Source organism: Myxocyprinus asiaticus, chromosome 50 (assembly GCF_019703515.2).
Source record: "Myxocyprinus asiaticus isolate MX2 ecotype Aquarium Trade chromosome 50, UBuf_Myxa_2, whole genome shotgun sequence".
Lineage (NCBI taxonomy): Eukaryota > Metazoa > Chordata > Actinopteri > Cypriniformes > Catostomidae > Myxocyprinus > Myxocyprinus asiaticus.
The window spans coordinates 12,212,202-12,235,000 of NC_059393.1; the positions used below are offsets into that span (position 1 = coordinate 12,212,202).

Genomic DNA, 22,799 nt, shown 5'->3' on the forward strand with positions numbered 1-22,799 from the left:
AACATCTGGTGAGATCTTTTTTTTAATTCCTCTGTCAGTTAATTGTGTTTATCCACAGTTTCAGACCAACCACTGGCAGCCACCATGATTATTCTGATTGCCGCTGGACTGAGTTCTGGTCTTGGCCTCCATAAGATGTGATGGAAAAAAATGAGCGATCCAGATGGAGAACAACAACCGTTTTAAGTGGTAGTTGGAGTAAAAATGAATTCGGGCTCAACTTGTGCAGTTATTGGCTGTCATAACATTTAGAAGTTAATGGCATCAATGTAACTAACCCAGGGACATCGCTTCATGTCATTTACCTTCTTATTAAATTTTGACAGTTGAGGCACTGTCAGTAGACAGTCATTGTGACTCTATAAAGTACTGGCACTGTGGAGAACTTCTATGCTTTTTTTTTAAATTATTATTATTATTTATTTATTGAATACACAAAATATTACATTATCCGCTAAGAACATACAGCGTTGCAAGTGAGAACACTGGAGACCGAAAAACAAAAACAGGTTTCTGGTATGACTAGGGGGACACTTCTGCGTTTAGGAAAAAGGTGGACAAACAAAGTTAAGACCCTAGATTTTTATTGGTTGAGTCGTGTTTAAACCGTTATGAAATGTCTATAAACCTACCCTTTTCTATATATTAACCCACCGAATTGATGTGTTGCTTGGCAACTATATGCAGCCTACAGTTTGTTTATTCCAATTATTAATAACAAATTGAATTTTTTTTTAACATTGTTGTCTTTTAACATATTGCTGTAGCCAAGGTGGTGCTTTACAGTGATTCTGCAGTGGGTAAGGATGTTTAGGGTACAATGCAAAGCCTAAGAGCTCATTGACACGTGTTTTTGCATCAATCTGCATTGTTTTTCAATTATTCTACATAAATATGCACTAGATTGATGTCTTTAACCATTGCACCTCATTATGCTTTTTTTCAGCATCTTGCACAGGAGCACAACTAAATGTAGATGCCACATCAGATTAAAAAGAACATCAAGTTTTAAAAACACTTATCTAGCTTTTTTAGCGCAAGAGCAAATTCAGTCTCAACTGCCCCTAGAAACACCCTAAAGCTAAAGTATATATTGGTTTTCCGCATGCCGGTACATCTCACGCACAGTGCGCATGCCACAGATTTTGTTATCAACACAGTTACACGCACACTGTCCACGTTTCAGTGGACATTTTGCATCTTTGTGCATTGTCGGCACATGCACCTGCTTTTGACTATTCTAAAAGAATATAACAAAACGGTCAGAGTGTGCATGCATCGAATGTGTCCATATGGGCGTGCGGTCAAAAGAGTCTACATTATGAAAGGCTGAGTGCTCAAACGTGCACGAGATGGAACGGCACACAGAAAAATGCAGTTTACCATAGCCTTAAGGGAGTTTTAGGCAAAACCCAAAGCCTAAGGGACCATTCACACTATGGTCTTTTTCAATAGTTTATACATGCCCTAGATGGACGTCTTCGATGTTGCACCACGTCTTGCTGTTTTTTCAGCATCATGCGCAAGAACTTGTTCGGTCTGAAATGCCGCTGTAAATACTCTAAGCCTAAGAACAACCCTTAACCAGGGTAAAATAGTTAATCGCTGCCTAGAGTAGTTTATTATTTTAATGTTTTAGTCTGTATAGCCATACTGCTTTGAATATAATTTCCTCTAATCGAGTTTAGCATTGTTTCATGAGCAGGTCATTCAGGTCAGACACAGCATGTGACACCTGTGTTCTGGCTTCAAGCACACCATGCTCTTTAACTGATAACTCTCTCTGATTTGAATCCCACCCAAGCTGCCATGGGGCTTCAATTCCTGCATCTGCGGAGCTTTGGAGTCTGTCACCTGACCTTCAGCTAGAGCATATGCTACAACAGAGTCCATGCGCTGCCACTTCTCTAGAAGCAGAAGGACAGTCTGCCTGGACCAGCATCCAAATGTATCAGTGGTCCAGGCAGACTGTCCTTTCCAGCTCCCGGGGACTGGAGGTGAACCATTGCAGCACTAGTGCCACAGACCGCTGATGCTCCTTACCATTCAAGTATCCAGGCAAGGCAGAGGATGACACGCATTGGCTGCGAGGAACGGATGTCAGCCGAGTGATGGCTGGAAAATCAGTTTCAGCATCTGGGCTGTCCCTCTGAGTGCGCGTGTGGGTGTGTGGTCGATTACGCCGTTGTTGGCAGTGTTTGTGGTGTGTGCTGAATCAAGCTGCAGCCGAGCAGCCCGTCTGGTCATGCAACAGAGACAATGTCATTCAGCCTTGGGGCTGAAGCCTTACCAAAGTGGTCAGATGGACAACCAGCTTCCCTGTGGTTGTACCAGTGCTCCTGAAAAAGCTCACAACATCTGACTGATAGTCACAGGGCCAGATTCCTTTGGACAGGGCTGTAAATAACTGCACAAAACAGTAGGGCATCTCCCCAAGACCTCTCCCAGTGTTCCAGCCAAACCGTCTGGCCATACCATGCCATATGTGGCACCATTCAGGCTGGATCAGGTGGTCAGCTTGTTCAATGGAAAACCTTAACTTTGGCTATTGTGAAAGGGTGAGGAGTTGTCTCAAAATCAGCCAATGTGAACTCAGCATGTTGTAGACACCATCCATTGCTACCATGCAATGCCAGTTGTCCTGAAGGACTGATATAATATTTAAACCCAAATAAATACCAAACTGCTGGGTGACAATGCTAAATCACAGAAAACACTTTGTGACTACGTGTAAGGAAAACTCTTTTACAGTACCTCTTTATCAACAGAACTGTTGGCATATGTTTTTAGGGCTCAAGCTGTATCTGATATAGAAAATATAACTTTTGTAGTGCTCATTTGAATATTTTATTGCTACTTAGGAATTATGTGGCCTTCAAGTGGAGTCAGAATTATTGCAATTATGAGGTCCGAACTCATAAATGACCAAGCGAAGTCAGATTAACTAGTGGGGAAAACTCATAATTCTGGTTGCCAAGTTGTGACAATGGAAGGGGTGTATCGACATAAAAAAATATGGAAAGTAATGATTTTGTGAAATCATTTAAGTTTCAGTGAATTATTTCAATATTTATTTATTCTATGGGAGAGATATTATAGCCAATAATGTATAGCTAATGACTCACCCTTTGCTAGATACCATGCATTAGTACAGTAAATCATATACTGTAGTTTGTGTAAAAGGAATGCAGATGTATTCACTTGTGCTTATTCACTGGAAAACAGATAAAAGAGTGTTTTGTTCATTGGGTATTTGTTTTAGCTTTGCTCCTATATTTTGTTTTTGACTTGAATGCCTGACATATTGTAATGCCCAGTATGGACGTAGGAGCTTCCCAGGTGAACTTGAAGGTAGCATTAATTTACCTTAATATTATGCATGTCGTAGACTTCCTCTATCTACCATGAAAATACATTCGCATTTGCATCCTGAAGGAAATACCAGTGCTTACAAGATTGTAAACAAGTATTGTTAGGAATAAGTGGTTAAACTTAGGTTTTTGGCTTTGGTACATCATCTTTGCAGTTTAAAGTTGTCTATATTCTAAAATAAATGCAAGATAGAAGAGACCAATCACAACCTGGTACAGGAATAGGTTTAAGAAAGAAGACCATTCATTATTCAGTATGATACAATGACCTCATCATTGCTGGCTACAAGTCAATGTACTATTTAAATAACTTAAAGGAATATTCTGGGTTTAATACAAGTTAAGCTTCGTTCACAGCATTTGTGGCATGATGTTGATTACCACAAAAATTAGTTTAGACTCGTCCCTCCTTTTCTATAAAAACAATTGAGGTAACAATGAGGCACTTTGGGGTTTAAAGGAAGAAATGTGAAGCTTAATTTTATAAAAGCACTTGCATTAATTCTTCTGTTAAAACCTGTGTATTATTTGAGCCATAAACTGGTTTAAATCATCGTTTTTACGGCATTATGAAGTTACAGAGATGAGGTTAGTAAGCGATTTTATCACATTAAAATCATGTAAACATGCTTATTGTTTACATCTTGTGGCTATACTTCTGAATCAGTGAGTATTTTAATGTTTAAGGATTGGCCCCATTCACTTCCATTGTAAGTGCCTCACTGTCACCTTGATTTTTATTTTTTTTTTAAAGAAAAGGAGGGACAAGTCTAAATAAATTTTGTGGAATCAACAAATGCTGTCAATTGAGCTTAACTTGTATTGAACCCAGAATATTCCTTTAAGTATGCAAAAACAAAAGATCGATATCAAACCTATCCAAGATATTTAAAGAAATGATAATAATGAAGTCTGTACGTTAATAAACATTAAGTGAATTAATTGCAAATTTGTATTACTTCAGCTACAGAATGTTTGAGAAATATGAATACAGTGCAAGCGTAATGAAGGTGATGATATTGATAATGATTTTTCACAGCATTACTCTTCGGAACACCCTTAACAAATGACAAAGAATAACAATACATTATTTAAAAAAGTACATTCAGGATAATGGTGCAGGAAGGATACAGCTTAAAAAAATAAGAAAAGGGAAAAAGCATCTAAACAAATGGTGGTTAGGCAGCAGTAGGACTGTAGGGACTGGCTATATGCTATATGGAGCCATCCTCCATCTGTCAACACAGGGAGTTGTGATTCTTGCATCAGCAGAGCAGGGCTCAGCATCAAGAGAAACGGGGTGAGGAGGGAGGGAGGGAGACTGAGAGAGCATGTCTGTGTTTAAGAGAGATTGAGGGAGAGCTATTTTAACAGAAGCTAAATTCTCATCAGGCACGCTAGATTGAACGTCCCCTCTTCGAATCAGCATGAAACACTGGCGAGGAGCATCTGCTCTGTGGCTTTGTTTCCTCTTAAAAAAGTGCACTACGATGGCTCTGGAGAAATCTTTGTCCATGTACAGTTGTAAATAGTTGTTTTGTGGTTCAGCCATCATATGGTCCATAAATAGACATGGTTCCTGACTCTGTCTGAATCTCACTGCATGATTTGGGATTTCATCATTTGCTCACACTCATGTTGTTGTATCGCTGTTTCATGAACTGCTAGAAGCTAAGCTAAAATCTGAAGATTTAGGATTTGTAATAGTCATAAAGCCAAATATTATAAGAATGTTGAAGTGTGTGAAGACTTGGTCCGCAGTATCTGAGATTTGAGAGCTGAGATTGAGCAATTTTGTAGAATTTTTGGAGAAATCTTTTGGTACATTTTTTTTTTTTTTTTCAAAAGCATTGTTTCATTTATACAGCATGTCTGTAACAAACCCTTGCTGTTAATATTCATGATAGGCTCGTGTTATGTGGCGTTTGACAAGGCATTTTCTTATAATCCTGTAGACCTAATTGTGTATTTAGGCCTAAGCCTCTTCCCCTCTGACTTGCATGAAAGGCTGCCTGCTAGCCAAACTTTAATGAGAACACAGAGGTAGGATAGTAAACCTACTAAATAAATTACTCTCAAGATAGCTTATTCAAAACCATCAAACACTCCTTTTTTACATGCAGTCATGTAGAAACCATGTACCAGTAAACTGTAGCGTTGTCAAATTTTCATGGTTCGGTGTGAGAAAGACCAGACTCTTGCTGTGCTTGAGTTGGACAATTCACTCACTTCTCACAGTTTACATGCATTTCCCCAAAATAAAGTGAGCAGTTCCGTCTAAAAATCACTGTACTACATCTGCAAAATAGCCTATACTGGCACACAGACTCTGGAGCACATGGGTTTAAATGTAGTATACCTTGTGTAGTTTTACCTTTTGATTTTTAACAACAGTTCGATTTTGGAGTTGGCAGCCCGATGATTATCTTAAACATTGAGTCTTTCAGCGATTGAATGTATTTTGATTACTATTCCAGCATATGTAATTGTAGCAAAACTGTGCAGTTGTTATCACACAATGTAAAAATTTAAACTGCAGTTGTTAGCCTAATCTTAAAAGTGCAATTTCTACATGATTTGACCCTAGAAAAAAAATACTTTCATTGGTGTAATCTAATGTAGTCAGGTTTACTCCATTATATTAAATATTTTTGACTTGAATAACACTAGTTATTTTGATTTATTCATTTTAGGTTTCCTAACAAAACACTAAATGAGATGACATATCGAGATAAACACCTTAGAACTCCTTACACATTAAGGCTGGATTTCCCGATAGCGTTGCCACTTAATCTTTTACGATCATTTTATCTAACGTCGCTCATTATTTTACAATGGAGTAACGCCTGTTTCCCAAACCAGCACGTAGATCGCTCGTTATAAAGATGAACTTAAGTGCTTCGTTACGGGAGCTGTCCAGTCCAAAGGTGCTGATCACTTTGGCAAATTTATCCAGCAGAGTTTGTCTTCTCAACATGAAAAAAATTTGGAAATATTAACAAACATGGAAGTTGTTTGTAACCTTGTCGAGGCACAGAAATGTATTAAATATTACAAAATTGAATTATAGAAATAACGATGGCTTTAGTAAGACGGAGTTTCAGATGTATTGATGCTCAATCATAGAGATTAATTAAAGTGATGCAATAAATGAATGTAACATGAATGTACGCGATGTGAATCACAAGGGGCTCTCACATAGCTTAAAGTTTTTTGGCTGGAAACTGAACAAATGCACACAGAACAGGATTAAAATAACGGGCATCAGTATTGAACCACTCATAGACCTGTCTAAATATGAATAGATTATCTGGTTAGAGTTCAATGCACTGTGTACTTGTAGCCTTACTGCCATTATGCAGCATGCAATTTGTTACTGCCTTAAAAAGACTATAGGCGAGCCGATTTGAACCAGCCATTGGAGGAAGGAGGAAGAGGAGGAGGAGGAGGAGGATTATGAGAGAGAGGGGGAATCTCTTATTGCACACTCTTACTCTAATCTCCACTGTTAACCAAATTTTACTTATTTATTATATATATTTAAGTTTTAAACTGCATGGTCACATTAAATTACTCATGTCTTCTTAAATAATCTGTTTAATAAGAACATATATTCTTTCTATTGCCATTACAATTATGCTTATCAAAGAAGTCTAATATAACGTTATACTGTATTACGTATCTTGTAATTTAGACCTATCACGACGCATGCGCACACTGTGGAGCGATTTTTTTCAACACTTTTTTTATCCTCTGAAATAGTTTACAGTGGCTTTCCAATGATCAAAATATATTACAATTTATTAAATGTTCCATTGTCTTAGATAAACTGTGAAAGATGCCAGAAAGATACTGTATGTATAAGCTGCACTTAATGGACTTAAGAGCGGTTCAAAGCTCTCGTTAATTTACGAACGTTTATACAAACTACTTAGATAACGATGCTTTTGGGAAACGCGCCTTTTTAGAGATTAAGTGCTGCTAACGTTCTTCATAGCTTCGGGAAACCCAGCCGAGGCTCGTTGTCGTCGGGATTAAAGCGAATGTTAAAACATCAGGTAGGCTATTTCATTACACAACATCATTAGCCTACATTCCAATATCAAATCAACTAATTGGCAAACGTTTTATTCTATCGTTTAAACAGTTATAAAGAGGACACACAGACATTTTTTATTTATTTTGAGGATCTGTCCATGTTTACCAGCACCTCTCGAGCGGGGCCTTGGGTTTATTTAACTGATGTATATTCGCGCGCGTATTCGGTGCTCGCGCTGGATTTGTTGTAATTGACACTCACGCGGGGACGCGAGAAACAGGGAACAGCCCCCCATCTGCTGGTAGATAGCTCCTGTCTCACCCCCCCTCCGCCACAGCCTGCAGTTCATCCATCCCTTTCTCACCGCAACGCTTGGGCTTTTGGACGGCGCCCACCGGCTCACGGTAAAACACCACTTTTTGTATTGTTTAGGGACGAAGGTGTATTGTTTCTTAAGGGGAAGGAGAAATTAAATAGATTTGCATCTTTTATTTTTGACCTGACACGTTATTTATACATAATTGGTGCGGTTTCCTAAGGCAATTTGCACATGTGACAGGTGAGACAGGTAAAAGTTAACGCAGACTAAAAAAAAAAAAAATAAATAATAATAAAAAAAAAAAATGCAACGTAAGAATGAACATCGATTTAAAGATTAGTTTGGAGTTTTTTTTTTGTTTTGTTTTTTTTTCGTATTGAAGCCTGGTCTTATATGGAACAATATATAGCCTACAGAGATTTGTGTTTTCTTTGTTACGTTATAATGTTGACCTTAAGATTTGAGATCAACATATAGCCTAAATACATTTACCTAAATATTACAATAAATATTAAAGTGTGACAGTCGTAGCCTATTGTTCGTTTAAAAAGAGGCGCGATGCATTTGTTCCTCTTGGTGAAAAGTAGGCAACAGTGCAAAAAATAGAGACAAATGGGTTAATACTGCATAGTTTTATTTATTTATTTTTTTTATTTGTATTTTATTTTTCTGTATAGAAAATAATCCACTTTGCTCGCACAGTGACATAGGCTTAAGACAAGAGAAGGCAATAATTGGTTGCTTAAATACGCTATCCAGTGAAAGCTGTACAAAATAAATAAATAAATAAATAAATAAATAAATTGGTCGATTAAAAATTATTTAGCAAAATATTGAGGTGAAATGACGCAACAAAAATGAAATCGCAATTACAATGCATTATTATACAGACACTTACAGTGTAATCTGCTTCGAATATTTATTCGAATGCAAAAGAGTTTCTAATAAGCCGATTGTGTTTTAGATTATAACATTTAGGTTCTTGTGTTAAATCCCTTTAATTTGAACAAATTAAAACGCACTGCTGATGTAAAGCTCCATTTGTCTTTTATTAGCACGTGCGATAAATCTTTGGAATCTTTTCCCGTCAATTATAGCTGAATTTGACAGATACAAATTGACAAATTGAAAATGACCTCCGAAAGGAGAGGCACGATTAAAGCTCTTAGATCTGTCAAGTACAAAACTCATTTATGAATTTATTCTAAGAGGAGAAATCATTTCTGAATGGTAAGTGTTGAGAGTAAAGGGCGCGAAAATAGGCAAATGTACTCCAAAACTAATTAAACAGGGAACAGATAGAAGAACGGGATGAAGTGAGGAGAAAGAGCAAATGACAACAAAGCAGCTACATGTCAAAACTATTTAGACTTCCAAATTAAATCAACACTGAAACCTGAAGTCCCGCTCATTTAATAAGAGCCACAGATCGTGCATCCCAAGTTTGGGTAATTGCAGTAGCTAAGGCAAATCATAATCTTTAAAAGAATAAATAAAATAAATACAAGTTAGGAAGGCTATATTCATGCAATAATTCGTAATTTAATAAAACAATAATAATAATAACGGGCATTAGGTTATACACTTTAAAAGCGTGATGTAAATTGAGAGATGCATAAAATCTTATACACAAGCCATGCTGCCTTTTAGATATGATTATGTGGATTCACCATCTAGGGGCTAATTGTTAAATATTTTAGATTTTATTGTAGCCATGTGATTCCTCGAATGGAGTCATATAGAAAAGAAACTTACATTTGCGATATATTTCAAAGAATCTAAACAACTACTCCATCCAACATCATCGCTCCCCCTTCCCGCACTTTCTCCTCCTTTTCTCTCTGTCTCCCGCAAACACACGCAGACAGAGAGTGAGAGAATTAGACCACACACACACACACACACACACACACACACACACACACACACACACACACACACACACACACCTTGATGGCAGTCAGACAACTTTTGAAATCAGCTTCATTTCAATCTTTGGTCCATTTTCATTTTAGATGTGCTATACATGCATGCACTAACACGATAATAACGGGTAGTATTACATTTTCTTATAGTAGGCTATTTTAAATTATTCGATTATTTCTGAATATATGCAATGGAGCCATAAGCCGCCGAGTGCATATTACAAAATAAACGCGGTTACGTTTTTGACTTTCTTAAAACTAGAAAATGCACTATTGCCACAAGTAATATAAGGTAATATAACCCTTTATCATCTATAAAGGCCTAAGCCTAAAACAATTACAGGACTGTATTCGGAAACTGAACTGAGACTCAAAGATGCAACTCTTCTGTTTTAGGTGTTTTAATTACAGATGAGTTGTCAGACAAGTGAAATCAATAGCCTGTAGTTTACAAAAATGATCTAAACAAACACTACACAACATGCAGGACAAATACCAAAGCTGCATGCAATTTCTCACGAGGACGCAAAATTATATTGAAATTATATGACTTCAGTATTCCTAGACTCTTTAATCCTATTCAATTACAATATTGTAAATAACCATTTAGTAGAAAGCCAAAGCAGCAATGCATTTATGTATAATTCAAAAGAAAACCTAAATGAAAAAGAAAGAAAACCTCCTTTATAAAAATGGCAAAGTGGCAAAACACCAGCTAAAAAGAAGTTAAAGGTCTATACCAAGTGCTTTTCACGCTCGTGTTGCTCATCACCACCGGTTTGAAGAGAGAGTGACAGGTCTTTGTTGGTGAATAGAAATCAGTGGCATTGGAGAGAGGGAGGACTCCTCCTACCCAATTACCCAAGCTAGGCAGGCGTTTGCTCTCTTCACAAATAGGACACAGGATCTCTAACACACACAGTCCCAAACCTGACTATCAACCATTCGGATCCCCAGTAGGAGATTGGGACTATCTGTAATCGCACGTTTTAAAACTTCTGACGCATAAACATCCTTCAGACTTGTGGTTTGCCCCATATCGTCCGGACTATACTTTTTCCCCTCCTGCTTAACAAGACATTGGAGAAGTGGACTGGTTCCTGCCCCTCTTGCTCCTGCGCTCTCCAGCAAGTTCCACCTTATCTGTCGGCTCTGTTTTTAAAGATTTGTATTGCATTTGTGTGAATTTGTTGGTGCAGATCCCTTCGGATGTTTTAAGGATCCGGCAAACTGTATATGGAAGTTGTGGGGCGCAAGGTGAAAGAAAGCAGTTGCACATTGCGTCCAGCAGCCATGCTTTTCCACGGCATCTCTGGGGATCATATTCAAGGGATCATGGAGGAGATGGAGAGGAGATCTAAAACGGAGTCTCGTCTGGCTAAAACAGTCCAGATGAACGGGCGAGAGACGGTAAGATTTGGGTTTTAATCGTTTATTTTTCGTTTGGGTAAATGTCAGGTCGCCTTAAACTGGCTAACTTCAGCAACCCGTTTTTCGTCACACTTAACAGTTTGTAATCAACTTCCAATAAGAAGAAGAAGAAAAAAAAAGAAAATCGACGTAGGATCGTTGTTTTGCAACAATAGCGAGTATTGAGAAACATACCAAAAATCGTATCGTGTTGAATTTTTTAAACATGAGCCTTTTAAATTGCTTATAGGCTATATGATACAATTAGGCCTATAATTTGAAAAGTAATTTGTAAAATTGTACTGTGTTGTAATTCAATGGGCTATTACCGATTTGTATTAACACCGTCGTGGTTATTATTATTATTATTACTATTAGGCCTGTTATTATGATCATTATAAATATTTGGCCTATTATTATTTTATAATTCCATATGACATTTTCATGCATTTAGAAAACAAAGTAGGCCTAATACGTTTGAAAGAGAATGTAAAACATGCCTAGGCCTGAAGGTAACTTAAATGGCTAGCTAGAGCCATGCATAACCTCTACCTTTAATTGAGTAAATCGGTCTGTCTATTCAAACATCCAGTTTGTCACTCTGTTGACAATTAAACATGCAAAATGCCCCCATATAGTACGTTTGTAAGTTAATCAGTCTAAAGTTTTATTTAGTAGCAAATATGTTGGTGCAAACTCGATTATTGTCATACACATTGAACATCAACGCGTCAACGTCCACTCACACCATCACTTTTGCTTTATTTATTTATTTATTTATATATTTTTTTGAAGACGATGCCCTCCATGAGTCCAGAGAAGCCTGCCTTGTGCGCCGGCTGCGGTGGCAAAATCTCCGACAGATACTACTTACTCGCCGTTGATAAACAGTGGCATTTACGGTGTCTGAAGTGTTGTGAATGTAAACTGGCCCTCGAGTCCGAGCTGACGTGTTTTGCAAAGGATGGCAGCATTTACTGCAAAGAGGATTACTACAGGTAAGAGTAAACTTTGAAGCTTGAATTATGTATTAGGCCAATTTAGTAGGCCTTAGGGTTGGAAATGTTTTGTGACAATACATACATAAATAAATATAATAATAGTAATAAAAACGTAAAGTGGTGCCAGCATGGCAAGCTATTGACCCATATAGTGATTTTGAATGATTAACTGACTAGCTTAAACCTGAGCTGGTCTTAAAGCATGTGGATTCATTAATGCTTAGAATAATTCATGACTAAAAAGTCTAAAATGTGTGCAAATAAAATGTACATCTAACCAGTTATTTATGGCCAACTAAAACGACAAAAAGCTTTTCATTTTAAAGGAAATGTAGGCTTATCTATCTATCTATCTATCTATCTATCTATCTATCTATCTATCTATCTATATCTATATCTATATATATATATATATATAAACGAAAATAAATTTTGTGAGAAATGTTCTGGAATGCATTTTGTAAATAAAGTGGAAAGCCACTTGACACCTATATTTTTAGTAACCCTTCAGAATAACTTTCACTGATAACAATGAGAAACTTTACTTTAGCATAGGCTAATTCTTAACGGATCATTACTTAATGTGCATTGACAAAAAATAGAAACTTTAGTATTTTTTCATAGCTATTCATATTTAAATGTAGGCCACATGCTGTTAAACATAGGCATATAACCATGCTAATGATTTAATGAAAATTATTATAAAGTGTTCGCAATCTATATTTCATTTCCTCGATAATAAATGACGTTTACTGTTTCAGAAGGTTCTCCGTGCAGAGATGTGCCCGCTGCCACCTCGGGATCTCCGCCTCGGAAATGGTGATGCGCGCCAGGGACTCCGTGTACCATCTGAGCTGCTTCACCTGCACCACATGCAGCAAAACACTGACCACGGGTGACCATTTCGGCATGAAAGACAACTTGGTTTACTGCCGGGTTCACTTCGAGACCCTTATTCAGGGAGAGTATCACCCTCAATTAAACTACGCTGAATTGGCGTCCAAAGGCGGAGGGCTTGCGATGCCTTACTTCAATGGCACCGGCACGGTGCAGAAAGGAAGGCCTCGGAAGAGAAAGAGTCCGGCGATGGGGATAGATATCGGCAGTTACAACTCAGGTGAAATGTTTATTAATAGTGGTTCAATGGCCTAATTGAAGACAGATAATAAGGGTGACTAGTTGAAACTGAATGGCGACCAAACACAAAACAAAGGCCTCCAGTACATTATTAAAAATAGAGGTTCTTTATCAGCACCTATGGTTCCATAAATAACCGTTAACATCTATGGAACCTTCCCAATGCACAAAATGTTCTTAGTAATGGGAAAAAGTTCTTTAGATTGGAAAAAGGCTATTCAAATTGGTTCTTTTGAGAACCTTTCACTGAAAGGTTCTTTGGGGAACTAAAAATGGTTCTTCTATGGCATTACTGTGAAACACCCTTTTTGGAACCTTAATTTTAGTTACACTTTATATTATGGTGTTCGTGTTAATGTGTTATAAGCACTGAACAATTTTAACGAACAACACGAAGCTAGAAGCCTTGTTGTTAGCCTATTACTATTATAATTACATTGTAATTATTGCGCATTGGATTTGAATTACATTGTAATAATATAGTAATAATAAGAAGAATATGGAATATGTAAGCTAGTAGCTTTTAGTGCTTTTTTTGGCATCAGATTTTGTTTTCGCTACAGTAATGTGCTGCAGCAGTCAGGCTTATTAAGTCGAAAGCTTACAGCGCTGTTGATTACATCTGATTAATTATAGGCCTTTCTCATTAGTGCGTCATCAAACATCTCATTTGAAATTCTCAAAGGAGTGAACCCATGACCCAACCTCACGTGCAGGGATCATAGCAATTGAACACCACTTGCCTGCAGGCCTATATTTATGCTTTTATATTGTATCAGCCAGGCCCGCATTAATTCACATTCCTCGATTTTTATTTTAAATTCGATTTTTTTTTATTTTTTTTATTATTATTATTCTTCTTCTTCTTCTTCTTCTTCTTCTAATATTGGAATTTGGACACAAAACGTCATAATGCATCTGCGCCTGTTTTGTTGTGGCTGTTACAATAACTGTCTGCTTGGGAAAATTTGGCTTTGTGTGCCAAGTTTCTGCCGTTCTTCATGAACGGAGAAAAAGAAGGGTAATCTGACTGTTAATTGTTCTCCGTTAATTGAATGTGACATTGGAATCTCTGGCCTCAACCCACCAGCTCAGATTCAGCCACATGAATGTCATCGCTGTTCTCAGGACAAAAACATGCGCGTTATTAAATGTACGCAGAGCAATCCGAATTTAAACAGTTTCAGCCTTTTTAGATTCTTATTTATATTCTTAAAACGTGTTGTGAAATTGGAAATATTTTGTGAAGACCTACGCTGAAGTTTGTCTTTTAAAATAAGCGGTCGTCAGTTTCAATTTTATCGTTAATTTCTGTGAGCAAAAAAAAAAAAAAAAAAAAAAAAAGAAAAAAATCCTTTTGGCGTTATGATAAATTTACAATGGATTACTAAAGATTGCATTATTATTATTATTATTATTATTATTATTATTATTATTATCATCATCATTATTATCTGAGCTTTCTTTTTATTTCTAACCTTAAAATAATCTTGTTTCAAGTTATTAATTTATTTACTTTGGCTTTTTTTTTTTTCTCCTTATTTATTATCAGATTTTTTTCGTCTACAGTCTATGTTTTACTACTAAAACGAATGCATTTTTTAACTATAAATATACTGCATTTGAACATTATTTACAGTGTGTCTGGCGTCATAATTCGTCATAAAACTACAACGCAACAGTCGACTTGTTGCATAGATATTTGTAGATTGAGACCTCTGGTGGCAAAAATGGAACGTCGGTCGTGAAAGCGATTTATATGAGAAAACTGTAATCATGAGCTTCTCATAGTGATGTAAATTTAAATGAATTATTGCTTGCATTTTTCATAGTGCTGTAAACAAACGTAAACGGAGCATCAATATAATTAATTACCACATGAATCAAATCGAGCAGCGCACTGCATAAGGTTGTAACGTAAAACTGACACATTTAAATATGATTTCAGGTATTTTTTTTTGGCACGGTATAATATGTAGTTTGTAGGTATAAATGCAGATATTTTCAAACGTCATAAATGATCGAGCGCGTTAATTTAAGATGAAATGAAACTGAAATGTGGTGTGAAACGCATGATAATGAAGGCGACACAATTCCTTTTGCCAAAAACTCTAAATTCGGATGGAAATTGTAATAAACTGCAACAGGTTAAACGTGGAAAAAGCGGTTGTGTTGAATTTACTTGTAACATTATTGATATCTTTTAGTGAATATTCAGGAACGTAGATCACCTTCAATGTAAAAACATAATTTCTGTTTTTAAAGTAATTTTAGATAGGTGTCATTTGATTTAATGACATTATTAACAGCATAATAGTCCACACTATATCTCTGAAAGCAGCTTTGCAATTTAAAGAAATTAGGAATTTTCTCTTTTAAATACTAGCTTTCTCTGCTCTCCTTCATAAGTAAATATGCTTATGTTACCCTTTATTATTAAAGTTCTATAATATCAATAGCTTTATAGTTTCGCATTGCATTGTAACCAAAGCAGAATTCAAAGGGTCATATTCAAGTCAAATTCAAACAAAGCTGAATGCTTTAAGATAATATCCCCCTCAAAGCTCTCAGATAGATAGATAGATAGATATGATCTTGTTCATTGTTGGGTCATTCTTATTTTCACTGAGCTTCGGTTCTGCCCTGTTCTTGACACTCAGGTTGTAACGAGAACGAAGCAGACCATTTGGATCGGGATCAGCAGCCCTACCCTCCTTCCCAGAAAACCAAACGCATGCGTACATCGTTTAAACACCATCAGCTTCGCACCATGAAGTCTTACTTTGCCATAAACCACAACCCTGATGCCAAGGACTTAAAACAACTTGCCCAAAAGACAGGCCTGACCAAGAGAGTTCTTCAGGTAAGCATCGACCGAACTCACATACACACCAATCTTCTCATCTCATCCTTTTTTTTTTGTTGTTGTTTTTATGCTTTCAGTTTTTATCCATCGTTAACCCAGGGTAATTTTTTGTTTTGTTATGCCATGTAGTCACACATGTTGCAAGGCAATAGCTAGAAGTTGTTAGTTTTAGTCCAATGTGCTTAATTTGATTCTGAATGATTTTAAATGGATGCTTAATTCAAGGGGCAATACTGGTCCATTGACGAACCTTAAAAAATACAAATGTTTGGAAATAGATATACCAAACATCATACAGACACCAATTACTTATTTCTGGTGATCAGGCACTCTGTATTGGATTATGTGCATTTGGAAGAAGGTTAATGAAGGTCCCGATGAAATAGATTGTTGAGGCCTGTTAGTAGCGCCTATCGATACTTGTACAGCATTTCTTCGTAAGCTCCTTTCACTATGGTATTGTTTAGTAGTAATAAACTTTGTGATAATAAAGATATTCAGATTCATGATACATTCTAAGTAAAGACAAAAATATGACAATCATTCGAAGCAAACATAAAAAGAGTAAAGACACTGGGATTGGTTTGCAGGTTTGGTTCCAAAACGCACGGGCCAAATTCAGAAGGAACGTTTTGCGGCAGGAGAATGGGGGTGTTGATAAGGCTGACGGCACGTCACTTCCACCGCCCTCTTCCGACAGCGGTGCTCTGAGCCCACCCAGCACGGCCTCAACACTAACTGACCTGACCAATCCCTCTATCACCGTAGTAACATCAGTGACCTCTAGTTTGGACAGCCACGAATCTGGGAGTCCCCCACAAACTACCTTGACAAACCTTTTCTAACACAGATTTGTTTTTGTCTTTTATCCCCATTTATTTTCAGATTTTATTTTTAATTTTTTGTCCACAAAAAACACCCTTCGGCAACCAGAGACAGACCTTTGGAAAATAATGTAAACACAAATGAAAGACAAGAAGACCTACTAAATGTGTAGCATTTGCAACCACGTGGCAGCTGAGTTTGTAGTACTTGTCAATTATATGTTTTTGTGTTAACACTTTTAAATCTGGGCAGTCATGTGAATTGGGACAGTGAGCGCTTATACAACTGATATTCAGGGTTTGACTTTTTTTTTCTTTTTACTTTATTTCTCCACAAAAAAAACATTTATAATGTGATTTTCAGTTTTCTGCAACACATTAAACACCGACTAGATTTACTGAAAAACAATAAATAAATAAAAAAAATAAAAACAGTAAATCAACGTACATGGTTTACTGATTAGTGTACTTTAGCATTTCTGGTATGGAAATCTAAATATATTTCTAAGAATTTGCTGTCATAATTTAAATGAAAATTATTTAATTTCAAATAAATTTTAGAATTTAAATTTGTTTATTCCATATTTGAAGGTATTCTTAATCAAACAATTACTACAATTACTTGCGTTCTGCAGGGATTTAACAGAATGAAAAAAATTTGAACAGGAAATGGTTTTAACAAGTTCTATCCCAAAGAGATCATTCTAGACTTTTTAGATCACAGTAGCCCTCAAGTCAGAACTCAAATGCCAGGTGGATGCTGTAACCTCACTTTAGGTTCATTCTGTCTTTGACACTAGATTGCATCGAATAACTGTTGATTGATAACTGTTCAAAATATTACTACCGAATATTCCAAAAAGTGGTGGAAAATCAATTCTTTACATTATATTTTCAGTGTGGCCTACATTTGAATTAAATAACTAAAAGAGCACATTTAACCCTAATTCTAATTTAAATGCTCAGTGACACTATAGTACCCAGTAGGATGCATTGCACTGTGATTTGTGAATGTTCAGCTCTTATTAATTTTATTAATTCAGAAAATTCAGAATTCAGGCTAATTAGAGGAGAAAAATCGGTCACTTATTTTCTTTCCCCCTACTTGTTTTTTCCTCCTGCCACAATTTTAAAGCATATTCTTTTATTTTATTCTTAAACAGACCCTTGCCACTGAACAGACCAAAAAAATATTTATTGTGGGCTTGGAGGCTCAAGTGCGGGACAGTTTAGTATCGGCCGGGCTCTTATAGGGTGAAACATTTCCTTGTGTGATGACAAATTTGTTCTGTTGTAGAACAAAGTGGTACACTAGATCTACTTCATGAAGTAGATGCTTAACTCAGTTTTACTATGTGCCTTATGCGATTACTTGGAAAAGAGTTTGTGAAATTCAGGAGATACATGTTTGTTTGTTCGATGATTTACATCCTTGGAACGCCTCACTAGTTTTGTACTGTTCTGTTTTTCATCTGATTTTTTTAATGGTGTATTCTGTTACAAGGGGGCAGCGATGTCATAGAAAGCAGTTGTGCACTCTCAGATATAGTTGGTAAATCCGAGAATCATATATATTGATCTTCGTGTTAATAGTACAGTACGTGTTCTATCAAGATTGTCCATGTTTCCTTGTTTCTTGAAAAAAGATGGTGTATAGAAACTATTTCCCCTTAAATATTTATGGACCAAACAAGTTGTTATATCTTATTAAATTTGTGTGAATAAAAAAAATACTTTGCTTTACAAGAGTTTTACTTTTCATTACACAAACCATTTTTATGTTGCTTCTCAGATTTAAACTTCTGCTCACACCAGAAAAACATGACAGATCGAACAGATAGCAAAACAAACTCCTTGCACATGTCTTGCTTTCATTCTGACATCGATTTTAAATTTGATCTGTTTATTGTTACAAAGTAATGCCCCATGGATTTGAACCAAATGCCCTGTAGTCACAAGCGAATTGGAAAGAAAAATGCTTTTTAATGCATGAACATGGCTATAATACAAATCAAAGGAATGCTAGAAAGCATATAGTACAAATAAACCTCTCAAAGCAAGGTTGCTCTGTAGTTTAATATATTGTTACTTTATGATTTCTTTTCAGGGAGAACAAATCTTGGGGCATTACAGCCATACTTCACGACGTTTGAAAATTCCCTAAAGTATTTAACGAAGGGGGAAAACTTTGATCGGAATACTTCACCATTGAAGACAAAGACAATATTAGGATCAGATATTAGAGTGACACACACATACACACACACACACACACACAAAAAAGCGAATCCAATTTTTTCTTTTGGTGTTCTGAATGTTTAAATCCATCTTTGTAAGAGAGTCCACAACAAACGGGATATTATGACCTGTTAAAACAGGACAATGATAACAACAAGGAAGAAAAGGAGCATATAAAAGTTGTACAGTATTGTAGATATATATATATATAAAAAAAGAGCAACCTTGCTCAAAGAGGCGACTGCAAGAGATGGGAGACTTTGCACACATATGCACCCACAAATGCATGCATGTCTACACAGATAAACACAGAGAACATATTACCTTGTAATTCTGCATGCTGTTAAACATTCCTGTGCCACAAATGTCACTTATCATAAACACACAGCCCTCCTAAAACTTGGCAGCAAAATGTCCAGCCAAGGGAAGCTGAATAGGAACACTATAGAACTCTTATGGAACACCATATGGCTGTATAATAAAACAAACACACACACACAAAGAAAAGTAAAAAAGACAAATATTCACATCTTTGCATGCACTTTACAATGTTAACATCTATTTCAGATGGATAATATTTTATATTGATGTTTCATTTGTTGTCTGTTGTATACTACAAGCATTAAAAGTAATTTTCCTTGTAAAGCCAAAATCTTACCGTAAAAGGAGAGTTAAAAAAAAAAATCCATGAAAGCATGCTTGATTTTACAATAAACTGGTTATCTTAGAAAGCAATGCTTATTTTTTTTCTAACTCATTCTGACAACCTCCAGGGCTACATAGATGTCTTTGGGTCAAATATGATAGCTTTCTTCACAATGGATGTATACTATCTGTGTTAAGGGATTGAAAAAGAAAGTTTAAACAAGCATTGGGCCACATGGGGGCCTAGTAAACATTAAAGTGCTGAATTCCAGCTATGCCAGACATGTCAATGGAGCTCAGAGCTGCATCACTGATCTTCAGTTTGTGTAGTCTAAATGTGGTGGATGACCACAAAACATGGACAGTTTCTGCACTTTCCATATCTGTGTCCTTAACACACTGTGGAAATGTTATCGGGTCACCACGAAGTGTTGTAACAATGTGGTAACATCTAAATTAACAATGATTTACTGGTAACATCTAATTGATGTGGTTTTATTCAAGTAAAAGATATATACAACACATTTAATATAACTGAATCGACCTGAATTCATTAGGTTACACCAAACAGAAACAAAACCAAAGTGATTTTTAAGGGACAGGTCTGGTTGAAATAGCTCTTTATGGTAACTGCATTTTTTTTTCTTCACTTTTTTCAGTGTTACAGAGAATGCATGATTTTGTATGGTTAAGTTACACATTAAACTGTCACAATCTGCTCTTTACAAGGAATACAAGGAAATGCTCACTTGTTTGAGTTCTATACATTTGGTTTATTTTTGGTGTTCTAATTTACTTGTAATCTGCTATTCAGCATTCTAAAAAGAAAACGTGCACATCTGTTAAGGTGCTTCCACATGAGTCACGTCTATGCGTCTATATGCACCGCTCAATGCCAGAGTCAAGCACTGCTTTGACTTCCACATGAAAAGCACTCCAGATTTTAGCTGTGGCATGGCCCATGTAATTATACATCTTCAGAATTGTCTGGAAATCATTGGCTGCCACTTCGAAATGTCAGCGACAACGTGTTTAAGTTAAAATAGTTTGAAATCGTTTACAACGCTTGACGGAAGCGCAACGCTTCACTACATAAACTTCAATGAATTCGGCAACGTGGCCACGAGTCACGTGAAACACTTTACATTTTATAGTATGAATTTGAATGGGTAACTTAAGCAATTTAATGCTGCTTTCACGTGCTATCGTAAATATCGTAAATATGAGTTTCCTACTCGGAAGGTGCACGTGAACAACAAGTCGTAATTGTGACTGCGAAACTAATCGAATTGTGATTGAGATTTTTGGTACGTTCAAGACAAGTCCTTCTGGGAAGTGCGTACTTACAAGGTCGGAAATGGTAAATAGGACGTGATGTGCGTTCAAGTCATTTTAGTCACTCTTTTTCACTTACTAGCAAAGGCAAGAAGGTTTTTATTTTAGCACCAATGCAACAAAATGAAGCGCAGGTATTAGGTGTGTAATTAATGCTTTATCTATTTTATTAAAACTAGTGCGACGACACATGATGGGAAATGTAGTTTGTTGCAAACTTTTGTCAGTGCAAAAAACAAAACAAAAACAAAACTTATTTTCATTGTTATTTTCAAGTTTTAGCATTATTCTACAAAAACTGCATATAGTAAACGGCACAGTCAAAATTCTCAATTTGCTTCCTATTCTTAAATCGACATGGAGAGTCAGGGCTCAAAGAAAATCCGAAGTTTCCCACTCGTAATTACGATTTTGCGGTGGCGTTCATGAATTCTCAACTCGTAAATATGATCATTCCAACATGATTTGAACACACCATATGATACCCAAGTTTCCAAGTTGGGAGGATACGTAAACTTCAAAATTGGCAGAGGAGGGGGCCTGGGTAGCTCAGCAAGTAAAGACGCTGACTACCACACTTGGAGTCGCAAGTTCGAATCCAGGGCATGCTGAGTGACTCCAGCCAGGCTTCCTAAGCAACCAATTGGCCCAGTTGCTAGGGTAGGTAAGGTCACGTTGGGTTAACCTCCTCGTGGTCGCTATAATGTGGTTCTTGCTTACGGTGGGGCGCGTGGTGAGTTGTGCGTGGATGCCACGGAGAATAGCATGAAGCCTCCACATGTGCTGGATCTCCACAGTAATGCTCTCAACAAGCCACGTGATAAGCTGTGCGGATTGACTGTCTCAGACATGGAGGCAACTGAGATTCGTCTTAATACAGCTAAGCTGTACAGGTAGCACTTGCCATTTTCGGTCATGTACATTTCTGTATATCAGCAACCATTTGATGCATGTTGTAAATTTTTACACTGTGACAAAAGCTTGTGTTCGAGCTAAATTAGTCAAAATCATCAGCAAGCTAACTGGGTAATACTGTATGTATTATGGTGTCAAAATAAAAGTACCTCAAGAAATACGCATGAAGGAATCCATGGCATCATCCATGTTTCCTGTTCTATCTGACAACAAAGCACTTGAAGGCAATGTGCTTGTAATTACCACTTCAGAAGGTTACAAATTCCACATATTAATACTTCACATTCAGTAGTCAATAGACTTTGGGGCAAATTCAGCAGCTAAGCTCCAGACCTGTGATTGTAGTGGATTCTTTGGAAAATGGGGGACCTTGTGAGATATCAAAAGGAGGCAATGAGTCACGCTGGAGGAGTTTTCAAACAGCGTTTGAAGGACAATGGCCGTAACCAGAAGCAAACAGGAAGATGGATGCTGTCCTCCCCTGCAGACAGTGATTACACGGAAATCACATGTGCACAAGGAGTCAAGCTGTGCAACGAATTGGGAAGGTTTGTGATTAAGTTGTTTTGTGACATTTTCATACTGAGCATGCTCCGCTACTAACGTGCTTTTTGAACATTCAAAAAGCACTGTTATCATACAATAATAATACATAATACATGTAATACATAATACTGTATATATGCATTATTGTACATAATACAATAATACATACATTTACTACACTGTTAACAGTACCTTACATAAATTTATGGCTGTACAATCTGGAAACTC

The 22,799-nt window shown here is 36.7% G+C and overlaps 1 protein-coding gene across 3 annotated transcripts; it reads left to right on the top strand.

Annotated features, from left to right (window-relative positions):
* The first annotated feature begins 7,754 nt into the window (after positions 1 to 7,754).
* Positions 7,755 to 19,861, top strand: LOC127439302 (LIM/homeobox protein Lhx9-like). Of its 3 annotated transcripts, XM_051695554.1 has the most exons (6): positions 7,755 to 7,814; positions 10,854 to 11,064; positions 11,860 to 12,062; positions 12,827 to 13,182; positions 15,863 to 16,065; positions 16,659 to 18,965. In XM_051695554.1, exons 2-6 carry the CDS (start codon positions 10,891 to 10,893, stop codon positions 16,911 to 16,913), a joined length of 1,191 nt encoding a protein of 396 aa, XP_051551514.1. In that variant the 5' UTR covers positions 7,755 to 7,814; positions 10,854 to 10,890; the 3' UTR covers positions 16,914 to 18,965. The 3 variants fall into 3 exon arrangements, with proteins under 3 accessions (XP_051551514.1, XP_051551515.1, XP_051551512.1); XM_051695555.1 differs by lacking the exons at positions 7,755 to 7,814; positions 16,659 to 18,965 and adding an exon at positions 19,000 to 19,861 and having other exon boundaries at positions 10,563 to 11,064; XM_051695552.1 differs by lacking the exon at positions 7,755 to 7,814 and having other exon boundaries at positions 10,563 to 11,064.
* The last annotated feature ends 2,938 nt before the right edge of the window (positions 19,862 to 22,799 follow it).

Bases quoted from the DNA above. Each gene is read 5' to 3' on its own strand.
- LOC127439302 (XM_051695554.1), top strand. From the start codon at position 10,891: ATGGAAGTTGTGGGGCGCAAGGTGAAAGAAAGCAGTTGCACATTGCGT. The intron at 11,065-11,859 runs GTAAGATTTGGG...ATTTTTTTGAAG, and splicing joins AGATGAACGGGCGAGAGACG to ACGATGCCCTCCATGAGTCC. The intron at 16,066-16,658 runs GTAAGCATCGAC...ATTGGTTTGCAG, and splicing joins TGACCAAGAGAGTTCTTCAG to GTTTGGTTCCAAAACGCACG.